We start from the raw sequence: 12056 nt of genomic DNA, 5'->3' as shown, positions 1-12056 counted from the left end.
ATTGTATGTAAAATGTCATAAATCAGAACAAACCATACCTGGTGGGACCTCAGTGGCACACAGACCTCCTCCAGCCTCACTTTCACCTTTCCTCCACTGAAGCAAAGCTTCCTGGAAAGACTCTGCAGACGCCTTCTCATCAAAGGCACCACTCAGCAGCAATCCTCTGTCCTGCTTCCCTGGGCTTGCACTGCTCGATGCTGAGCCTGGTTCCTAAATCAGGGCCACAAACATTACTGACAAAGCATTTCTGAGCAGCAGCAACATTTGTAGTGTCAGCTGTGGAACTGCAGCACTCACTTTGCTGGGCTCAGCTGAGCTACCTGGTAACCAAGATCACTCCCATTTTACGTGATCTTACAATTAACTGCAAAGATCTATCAAGAGCTAAATAAGAAAGATTTAGCTAAAATATAAAATAAATATTTTATAAAAATATTTAAATAAAATAAATATACAATAAAATAAATATACAATAAATATAAAATAAAATAAATATAAAATAAAATAAATATAAAATAAAATAAAAATAAAATAAAATAAAAATAAAATAAAAATAAAAATAAAATAAAAATAAAAAATAAAATAAAAATAAAATAAAATAAAAATAAAATAAAAATAAAAATAAAATAAAATAAAAATAAAAAAATAAAATAAAAATAAAATAAAATAAAAATAAAATAAAATAAAAATAAAATAAAATAAAAATAAAATAAATATAAAATAAAAATTAAAAAATAAAAATAAAATAAAAATAAAATAAAATAAAAATAAAATAAAATAAAAATAAAATAAAAATAAAAAAATAAAATAAAAATAAAATAAAATAAAAATAAATATAAAATAAAAATAAATATAAAATAAAAAATATAAAATAAAATATAAAATAAAATAAATATAAAATAAAATAAATATAAAATAAAATAAATATAAAATAAAATAAAAATAAAATAAAATAAAAATAAAATAAAATAAAAATAAAATAAAAATAAAATAAAATAAAAATAAAATAAAATAAAAATTAAAAAATAAAAATAAAATAAAAATAAAATAAAATAAAAATAAATATAAAATAAAAATAAATATAAAATAAAAATAAATATAAAATAAAATATAAAATAAAATAAATATAAAATAAAAATAAATATAAAATAAAAATAAATATAAAATAAAATAAATATTAAAATAAAATAAATATAAAATAAAAATAAAATAAAATAAATATAAAATAAAATAAAATAAAAATAAAATAAAATAAAAATTAAAAAATAAAATAAAAATAAATATAAAATAAAAATAAATATAAAATAAAAATAAATATAAAATAAAAATAAATATAAAATAAAATAAAAATAAATATAAAATAAAAATAAATATAAAATAAAAATAAATATAAAATAAAATAAATATAAAATAAAATAAATATTAAAATAAAATAAAATAAAAATAAAATAAAAATAAAATAAAATAAATATAAAATAAAATAAAATAAATATAAAATAAAATAAAATAAAAATAAAATAAAATAAAAATAAAATAAAAATAAAATAAAATAAAAATAAATATAAAATAAAAATAAATATAAAATAAAAATAAATATAAAATAAAATAAAAATAAATATAAAATAAAAATAAACATAAAATAAAAATAAATATAAAATAAAATAAATATAAAATAAAATAAATATTAAAATAAAATAAAATAAAAATAAAATAAAATAAATATAAATATAAAATAAAATAAAATAAATATAAAATAAAATAAAATAAAAATAAAATAAAATAAAAATAAAATAAAAATAAAATAAAATAAAAATAAAATAAAAATAAAAATAAAAATAAAAATAAAAATAAAAATAAAAATAAAAATAAAATAAAATAAAAAAATAAAAATAAAATAAAAATAAATATAAAATAAAAATAAATATAAAATAAAAATAAATATAAAATAAAATAAATATAAAATAAAAAATAAAAAGTTTTTTTTAACTAGACACACAAACCCCCTGATTTTAAAGGTTTCTGGTATCAGAGCAGTGGCCATGGACACCACATCCCATGTACAAGGGAATGAAATGAGGCATTTAATGCAGCATGTCTCATTTAAAGGAATTTATGAGCTATGTGCTTTACTAATGAAGAGCTGCTTATTGAAGCTTCCCAGTGGGCTGGGGCACATCTGGAGAGGTCAGCAAGAGGAAAATGGTCATTTAAGGGGCTAACTGGGATAGCCATTAATACAGCAGCCCAGGGAAGTCCAAACTGTAATTGATGAGATTGATTGACAACAGCTACAAAAGGAGAAAAACAGTCCTGCACTGGGACTTTCAACACAGTGGTTTTTCAACCTTTATTAGAACAAAGAAAATTACTGTGGTATGTTTTCATTACCAACTCTTGGATGATTATCAAGCAAAACCATGAAATAATTTATGTATCTATGGGAAAAAATCCTTTGTCTACACATCCTCCAAGTGAGTGACCTGTTCTTACCACAACAAAGCAGCAAAGGTATGGGCAGACAGATGAGAGTCAAACATTGTAGCCATGATATTTTCTAAAAAATCCCTTTGCTAGGATTTTTTCTCCTGAGAAGCTGAAAAGCCTCAGGAACAAAATGTAAACAATGATTATCTGCTGCTGTGGAATGCAACAGGTGCATCTGGGATTGGGCTCATGTGGTTGTTTCTAATTAATGGCCAATCACAGTCAGCTGGCTCAGTCAGTCACAAGCCTTTGTTATCATTCCTTTTCTATTCTTAGCCAGCCTTCTGATGAAATCCTTTCTTCTATTCTTTTAGTATAGTTTTAATACAATATATAGAATAAAATAATAAATTAGGCCTTCTGAAACATGGAATCAACATTCTCATCTCTTCCCTCATCCTAAGACCCCTGCAAACACCACCACAAAACATCTCTACACACTCAGGATGTTCTCCCAGCCCCTTCTTTCCACCTGCCCTATGCTTTAACCGACCCCAGGGACTGGCTGCACATCCAATAGCACTTGTAACTTGCAAAAGCAAGAAAAGTTGGCTGTTAAAATTGTCTGCACATCCAGGGCATTCCCTCATCCTCTTACTGCAGCGCGGGGTGAGCACTGTGTGAACAGGGGATCAGCAGGGAACAACTCGAGCGACTCGCAGTTCACTTCCCACCAGCAGCACGGATTCCCAGCCCCATTCTTGCTCCGGCTGGATCCCTGTCAGCGCGGGGATCCCCGGGGATGCGGGAGATCCCCCCGGGATGCGGGAGATGCGCCCCGGGATGCGGGAGATGCGCCCCGGGATGCGCAGCGGCCGCAGCTCCCGCGGGGGCGCAGCGCCCTCGGGCGGCCATCGCCGGCACTGCAGCCGCTCCGGGGATCGCTCCGGGGCCGGGATCGCTCCCCAAAAAACCGCTGGGAAAAAACAAAACACGCACGATCTGCAATGCTGGGAGTGTGCGAACGTCTTTGTTGAATGAAATGAGGAGCACGGAAGCAAAATCCCCGCGGCTTTGTTGGCACGTTCTCTTAAACTCCAAATCCGCACGTATTTTTCCCCAAAGGAAAAGCATTACAAAGACATGCACAAAATATCAGTTCTTAATGAGGGTTAGCAGCTCATACTAGTTTAATAAAAATGGGTGGGGGGGAAAAATCATATCATGTATTACAGAAAGATCTCCCTCCACAGTCTAAGAGAAATTAACATTTTATTCTAAAAAAGTGTAATTTCTTATTCCAAAGGGAAAATCCAAATAAACTACTTTAAAATCAAGACGCATGAGGCTACACCACACTTTGGAGGCTGGGTTTCCTATTTATTATTTGTTTCCTATTTTCTCCTTGCTAAAAGGCAAAAATACCCTTATTAAATAGAAATCGCCTCATACCTGATAACAGAAATTTCCACTCTAAAACAGCCAACAAGGTGCCAGCTTGGAAATCAGTCAGAATTCAACACGTGCTTTATGTAAGGATTTAAAATTACAAAATATTCATGGACCACTTAATTTTGGCCCCTTTGCCTGCAACCACACATCTTTCTTTAATCACAAAGTGTTCTTTAGTTAAGGGTGAGATCAGCCTCCTTCAGCCATGGCCACATGCTGGGCAAATTAATAAAAAATAGAGTTTAAATAAATTCTTTAACAGTTACCAGTTTAAAAAGTGGTCACAGTTCTGACAACAGAACCATTTAATCTGTTTCCTTGCATTCAGGGAGATCAGTCTGTAAAATTTCTCTTTACAGGCACTAAGTAATTATCAGAGAGAAAGAAAAATGTGTGTCTACATAGTGACACAAAAATTCTACACACATTAATTAGTGTTGCTTGAGTTATTTTAACCATTTACTTACCAGCAGCCCAGCCTTAATTTCAGGTGGTCTGTAGCCCACCCCCTTCACTCCTAACTTTTCATGAGCTACAGGATTTCCTCTTTTAGGCTTAACTGGTTTTTTCACTGGCTCTGAAACAAAACAAACAACAAAAATCTCAACTAATCCAGTGTTCCACTCTCTGATTTCTTCAGTGTTTAATTGCAGCAACCCCTACAAAGCAATAATTATCAGAAGTTTAAGTTTTATTTATTTAAGAAAGATGTCTTTACCTTCAGTCTGTTTGAGTACTTGTAACTTCACTCTTTGTGGAGAAACCTAAAGGAAAGGATATTTCCATATATCTGTAAAAGGTTCTAATGCTAATGAATAAACAGTAAGTTTTACAGAATGAACATTATTTTAGGGAAATAGGGCATGTATTTAAAGAGAAAACTCCATGTATTGCTCATGACAGCCACAAAGCCCAGGACCAGTTTCCCTCCCCAGACATGAAACATTGTCCATGTGGCCCTTCCATGATCTAACATCTCAGTAATTCATGATTTTCAGCATTTTTGCTCCTCAGTCTTTCCCTGCAAACTGAGTTCACCCTTCAGCCTCACTACCCCTCACTCACCCCTTATTTTTAATTTTGCTACTTTTAAAGTTCTGCCCATTCATCTCCTCAGCCACCCCAGCTGAAACCTGAAATCTGAAATCTCTGAAGCAGCAACAGCTCCAAGTTCCTTGTCTCAGAGAAGGGGAAGGGAAAGAGGTGTGTAAAGAAAACATTTTCATTCTGATCCTCTCCTCTCACAGACAAGGAGGCAATTTCATTGAGTTCTCATTTTCTGCCAGTTTAAAAAAAAATTGCCACAGATTTTTCCAAAAGAAGATAAGTACCCCATTTGTACTTACTGAAGAGAAAACAGATTTTTTCAAAAATCTAGCAAGAAAGCTCTACATCCCCTCTTTTAGGTCTGAGCAAGGTTGTGATAGAACAAGAGTCAATATAAGTGAGTTAAAGACTTTAACTGTGGTGTATTTTATCTGGGAAGGCAGAGAATTTGCAAAAAGTTTCACCCAAAGCCTTTCAGGATTTCAGATCCACCCTGGGCACCAGCCAGCCAAAGCCAGGCTCCTGATGAGTTCCACCAGTGCCATTCTTACAGGATTAAATCTGTAGGAGCAGGGATAATTTGCTGTTTATCACAACTAAAACCCCAACAGATCACCCAACAAAACTTGATGTTCCTCCAGCTCAAAGGGACTCAGAAGCTTGGCATGGAAAAATAAGCAGTCAGGAATTTTACTCAGATGGGGCTCAACCTTTTGGTTTTGCAGTATTTGAAATTCTCCTGCTCTGCAGCATAAACCCAGTTCCAAATCTTGTTTTACTTTAGGTAGCTTTATTTGTAAATATGGTTTCCTACCTTCTTCCTGTTTTCATTATTTTGTGCCACAGCTCGGGTTTGGGGGGTCCTTGGTCCTGCCTGCCCAGATTTCCAATGATAAGCACCCAACTTCCTACAAACCAAGGCAAGAAAAAGCTTCAAATTTTGGCCTTCTGCAAGCAAGAGAAGCATGAAATTTTTCATTTACCTTGTTAAATATGAGCAAAACATCACAAAAATAAAATTCTCTATAGGACAATCAAGTTCCCAAAGCACAAATACTCCCTTCCATTGAAACCTGCTTTAAAAGCAGTAAATACAATAAATGTGTGAGAAAGTACTTATTTTTAAACTATTCAGTTTGTCCAAGTTTTTATATTTAAAAAAAATGTTATCAATTCTCAAAGGTTGGTTTCAGAAGAATAACAACAAAAGTACATTTTGTGTGAGCTTTCATTGTCCCAGTTTACTGCAGGACTCGATCCAGCAGTACCAACAATGCAGGAACTCTCAGATCCTTTCCAGCCCAAACCACTCCGTGCTTGCAGTGCTGCAAATGCCAAATCCTCCTGTCCTCAGAGCTCAGCACTGCAATCCTATCAGGGGCTGCAGGTACAGGGCCTTGAGAGCAAAACAACACCACCATGGAGACAAAAGTGCCATGCATGCCCTGGAAAACACTGCCCCAGCAGCTCAGCAGCACCAGGGCATCCCAACCCAAGGCATCTGCATTCCCAGCAGGCAGAAACTCAAGGAAAAGGAAGCAGGTGTTACAGGAATTTGCCAACACTCAGGGTGACTCAGATTTAAAGCTCACCCCAGCATTTGCCTCATCACATTGTGCTTGGTTCCAAGCCCTGTGTGCCATCGTGCAGGAGAGGCCTCCCTGGGAGGCCACACAAATGTAAAAGGAGATCAAAAATATCAACAGCATCCTCTGCAGAAACATCAGAAATAAACAAGGAGAAACTACTCTGTCTCCTGCTTGACAACTAAGGGGACAAATCCAGTCAGCCAGGGGAAAAGGAGAGAACAGGGAATAAATGAGGAAAACACATCAAATATCATATGGGACTTTCAAATCAACAAAGTCATAAGGAAGCAAGTTTAACATTGAATATTTCTTCCCAGTCTCCTCTCTCCAATCTAATTGTAAATTCCAAACTTCACAAGAGATCCCACAGGGGGAGGGAGCATATCATTGGATTCCTTTTTTCCAGAGAGAAACTGAACCCACCTCCTCTCTTCTTTTTCTCTGTTCATGTTTAACTGCAGCTGCAATAATCTTCTCTCCATCTCTTTGTTTTCTGTTTCTAACTGAGCTTTCTCCAACTGCAATTCCTTGACAGTTCTGGAGGAAATAGTGAAATATTCATTAGAAGTCACCTGGAAGTCAGTAAGGTATCTGAAGGAGTTTAAAGCAGAAAAACAGAAGCTGGAAAATTTGTCATTACAGCCATGCCCCTCCTTTATCTCCCAGCAGGACTGAAAACAGGAAAATTTAAGACAGGTCAAGTAAAAATTCCAACAAAAAACTGATACAACTGTGCCTGTACTCAGAAAGGTTTGGGGTATAATTATATTAAAATAAACAATTCACTGATTTCTTTAGTATGCTTGTATTATCTGTGGATACACAGGGTTGGTTATAAAACCTGTAATTTAATCAGGAAGTAGATTAAAGCCTGAGAAAAGAAAGGCTTGTGGATAAAAGCATAGAGAAAATGCTAGAAAAGAAACACATGATTCTTCTTGTTCTTCCACTCTCCTATTTAATGTTGCATTAAAACTTATTAAAAACTACAAAAACACATCTCAATCTCAATCAGATTGAAGGCACTTACTTTGTTTTTAATCTCACTGAGGTTCCAGCTTTTGAGCCTGGGAGAATTACAAAATCATTGACATTCATGATGCCCAGTGTAACTTCTCCTAAAAAGAGAGAATTTCAGTGATTTAGAGTTAGGAACCTGTTGAAATGGGAATTTGATTGAAATTAAAACAGTAAAAAACTCATTACACATCCAAAAACACTCATATATAGAGGGAAATGGAGCACAAAACTTGTTTATATGAAGTGCTAATAAAATCCTAGAGCAACTGAAAATTAAATTTAACTGAGAAAAAAAAACCCTTTTTTATTACATTTATGATACCAGGGAAAATATTTCCTTGGCTGTTTCATTTGGACAATTCCCTAAAGTTCACGTGCAAGCAGATTAATATTAACTAAAACACAACTTTCTTGAACCAAACCTATAGAAATCACCGAGGAGGAGAAAATTGTACCAATGGCTATGAAGTGAAACCATCTCACCTGATTTGGGAAGATAAATTCCTTCTGTCACAGACAAATTGAAACAGAGAAACACAATAACTCACAGAGCAGAGTTAATTCCCCCTCTCAAGACTTCAGTGGTATTTTGAATACTTTTTATTTTTTACTCCAGGTTGTAAAATAAAATACCTTTCCAAAAAGGGGTTTAAATTGAAGGTGAACATCCAGAGTTTTGTTGGCATGGAATGTTTGTGGGATAAATGCAGCTCAGTGCAAAACTGGGCATTTCCTGCTGCTGCTGGAAATAATGGGAAAAGAATGGGATAATGGAAAAAGAAATAAAAGTTCACAGTGCAGAGACTTACAGCTGCCAGGGTGCTTGGAAACTCTCCTGGAGCTCGTGGGTCTCAGCTTCCTGGGGAGAGCAGGACCTAGGAAATGAGAAGGATTGGGAACATCCCAAGTGGAACACTGCCTGTTCACAGGTAAACCTGAAATTCAGCATTAATACAGATAAAATGTGCCCAAAAATCTCCACCCATGGGGCCAAACACCTCAATGGCACATGGAACTTAAAACACAGAACCTAAAATGCTGCATTTCAGCACTGACAAAGCATCAGATTCGTACACAAAACATATTTCTTATTGTATCACAACACCCAAGCACTCAATTCTAACGTCATTTCAAAACAGTTATTTCTTTATCACTTCCCAAGATAAAACATATTATTAATTTTGAATAGAAGAAAGTTTTTCTCTTGGCTAAAGAGAAAAACCTCTCCTCTGGAGAGGAGGAGGTCACATACTGGATTTGAGGGGCACAAATACTATTTAATAGTAAAAACAGAGGGAAATGACACAGGTCAGCTGAGCAAGCTCAAGGAGGGAAAGCAGTTAATAAAAAAATACCATTTATACAAGTTAACTTTAACATATTCCACTGAAAGCAAATATTTAAAGGGATAACATAAAAATGGTGTAATATCAGCGATAAATATCAGAGATGCTGTGTGAGAATATGAGAGATAAAGAGCCCTACAAAGTTTCAGGAACCCTGGGTAGAGAAAAAACAGCATCAAATTGTAGATAACAGGGGATAGACAGTGATCAACCCTCTGAATTATTCTGAGAAAATACATGAATTATTGAACAGAGAAAGCATAAAAACAACTGTTAAACATTGACATTGGAAGAGTCAAAATTACACAAACCCCTGTGGGTGTGGGGAAATGCACACCCTGAAATATCCCTGAGCTGGGCCCTCAGGGCTGCCAGGGAAGGGCAGCAAAGGCAACCCCAAACCCCTCAGAAACACATTTGGAATTTAAATACTCACAGGAGTTCCCTCTTTCTGTCTGGTTTTTCTTTAATGAATCCCTCTTCTCTCTACCAGGCAGCACAATTTGCCAGTGAGGCAAACACTAAAGCACCTCATCAACATAAATAAATCAAGCACTAATTAGCCACATCCTTTCTGCCTGCTCCCCTGCCACACTGGTGCTCAAATTTCATCATTCCAGCAGGTTCCTCTGTGCTGACAATGGATGTACAGTTAAAAGTAACAAACCAAAACCTGCTGTATGGGCTAAACAGAGTTTGAGTCAACTTTAAACGCTACAGAGCTAAATAGACCCAAACTCCACACAGCCTGTACCCCAGCTTAGCTCAAGTCTCTTCCTAATCAATTTAAAGGTTTATGACTTACAGACAGCTGAAGATGGGTGTAGTTTATGTCACACTACAAGAGTTTAACCAGGGCAAATTCCAACAGCTTGCTCACATCAATAAACCCATCAAATCCAGAGGGATGCTGCTGTCTGTGCAATAGCTCACATCCCATTATCAACACCATGAATGTGGATTTCATGCTACACTAAGTTCCATCCACTTACCAGTACTTCAAACTAAACTATTTCCTTTGAATTATTATTCCAAGTGCAATAAAGAGTTTGTCTATCGTCACTCCTCACCCATTTGCTGTTAATTACAACGACTGAGACTTCTGATCCTTCCAAACATTTAACATTATGATAACTACTTTAAAGAAAAATAAAAAAGAATGACATTAACAATATTTTTTAAAAAAAATTACACATAAACTTTAATTCAGATATGCTGAAATAATTCCAGCCTTCAGAATAAATTCATGTTCTTCATGTCCCAATATCTGTGACACCAGCCATTTCAAACTCCACTTTCTATCTTTAAACCAATTATTCATTTCTAGGTGTAACACTCTACAACATTCAGTTGTTGTAGAATGTTAGATCAGGACAAAAGTCAGATCAGGAAAACAACATGAAACTTACTAAATGCCACTTTCCCTAAGTCCTTTTACCATATTGTGCAATTTCACCACACTTTGGGAAGATGCATTATCTTGGTAACTCTGCAAACTCAACATCTCTTTCTATGGCTTGTAAATCTTCACTGTTGTGGTGGTTTAAAACAGCTTGGTTTTTAGTTAAGGGGAAAAAATACAGCAGTTAAGGGGGGGGGAAACATAGTTAACTACTACAACTGTTTAATTGAGAACTGTAATTTCAGCTGTATTGTAAATAACTTCAAACATAAAGGCCACAAGCAAAAGGATGCCTTTCCACACAGTCTACTAAAAAATAATATTTTTTTTAAAAAAAGAGAAAAACAATAAAACAAAAAATAAACACACAAACAAAAAAACAACCAAGCAAAAAACCAACCAAACAAAAAAACCTACTCCACGTTACAAAGCACATTTCTTACGAGAAAAGCCTTCTTACCCACACAATGGAAATACAGCCACCCTCCTCTGTGAGCTGCAGCAGGGGGAAATAAGCAGGTGGGGTAATAAATAACAGATGGGGTGATAAATAACAGATAAGGTGCTAAATAACAGCCAAGGTGATAAACAACAGGTGGGGCGATAAACAACAGGTGGATGATGGCAGCAGAGTCAGAACTTGCCTTTAAAGCTCTGCTCAAGGCCCGGTGTGGGTTTGCGGGTAGTTCTCGGTCCCGACGGTCGCTCTGGGGAAAGAGCAGAGCACAAGGGCAGAGAGAAAATAAAAGTGTAAAAAGCCTCGTAGTAAAGCGTGGGATTGTTTGGGGTATTTTTTCTTTCATTACCGGTGTCTTTTCAAGGCTGATGAAAAGTCGGCGGGGCAGGGAAGAACGAACCGCAACCTAAAACCAGAAAGGCGTGAGAGGGGCAATGAAGAGAACAGGGCCAACTGCGCGGGTGTGTGCCCAGGGCACACTCTGGGGGATTTACACAACTCACACCTGCCCGGGTACTCTCAGGGCACACTTTGGGGCATTTACACAACTCACACCTGCCTGGGTACTCTCAGGGCACACTCTGGGGGATTTACATAACTCACACCTGCCCGGGTACTCTCAGCCCCTCTCGGGCACGGGCTGCGCGCAGGGAGCCTCGGCTCCTGAAGGGAACCCGCAGGGCTCACCCCGGCGAGGTCTATCGCTATCCCGGGGTCTGTCGCTGTCCCTGGGGCTGTCGCTGTTCCCGTCCCGGTCCCTGTGGCGGTCCCGGCCCCGCCGCCCCTCGGTCCCTGAGCGTGGCGCCGTTGCCATGACAGCGCGGGAGAGTCCATTGGACGCTGCCGTGTGGGGGGGACAAGGGGAGAGACGATTCCGTGTGGGGGGCGCGGAGCTCGGCTGAGGGCAGAGCTTCATTTATCACAGAACCGGGGAATAAACTGGGTTAGAAGGGACATTAAAGATCATCTAGTGCCACTCCTGACAAGGCGGGGACACTTTCCACTTGTTGCTGCCAATCCCGCCCAGCCTTGGACGCTTCCAGGGACGGGACGGCCACAGGCGCTGTGGGCGCGCTGTGCCAGGGCCCGGCCGCCCTCGCAGGGAACAATTCTCTCTTTATCTAAACATGCCTTCTCTCAATTTAAAACTATCACCCCCTTGTCCTGTCATCTAAACCTGCCTTCCCTCAATTTAAAACCATTATCCCTTGTCCTGTCACTCCAGGCCCTTCTAAAAGCCCCTCTCTTTTTAATGAGTCCCCTCCCGTCTCATTCCAGCCTTTATTCCCGAGTTTCTCAAAACATCCCCGTTTGTC

The 12056-nt window shown here is 36.6% G+C and overlaps 1 protein-coding gene across 11 annotated transcripts in view; it reads right to left on the bottom strand.

Annotated features, from left to right (window-relative positions):
• ZBBX (zinc finger B-box domain containing) overlaps positions 1-11569 on the bottom strand; it is a 33547-nt gene extending 21978 nt beyond the window's left edge. For 3 of the 11 annotated variants that reach the window (XM_074547484.1, XM_074547483.1, XM_074547485.1), the window contains exons 1-10: positions 11428-11568; positions 11090-11146; positions 10928-10990; positions 8345-8410; positions 7546-7633; positions 6939-7052; positions 5741-5834; positions 4598-4643; positions 4347-4456; positions 39-213 (exon numbers count right to left, since the gene is read on the bottom strand). In XM_074547484.1, the coding sequence (XP_074403585.1) occupies positions 39-213; positions 4347-4456; positions 4598-4643; positions 5741-5834; positions 6939-7052; positions 7546-7613 (607 nt within the window). In that variant the 5' untranslated portion in view covers positions 7614-7633; positions 8345-8410; positions 10928-10990; positions 11090-11146; positions 11428-11568. Of the gene's footprint in view, positions 1-38; positions 214-4346; positions 4457-4597; positions 4644-5740; positions 5835-6938; positions 7053-7545; positions 7634-8344; positions 8411-9873; positions 10582-10743; positions 10896-10927; positions 10991-11089; positions 11147-11245; positions 11279-11343 lie in introns of those variants that run through there. The other 8 variants (XM_074547493.1, XM_074547492.1, XM_074547486.1 and 5 more) reach the window with 7 other exon arrangements.
• Positions 11570-12056: the final 487 nt, after the last annotated feature.

Source organism: Zonotrichia albicollis, chromosome 9, assembly GCF_047830755.1.
Source record: "Zonotrichia albicollis isolate bZonAlb1 chromosome 9, bZonAlb1.hap1, whole genome shotgun sequence".
NCBI classification, from domain to species: Eukaryota; Metazoa; Chordata; class Aves; order Passeriformes; family Passerellidae; genus Zonotrichia; species Zonotrichia albicollis.
The sequence above is the reverse complement of the archived record's forward strand: the minus strand, read 5'-3'. Positions and strand labels throughout refer to the sequence as shown.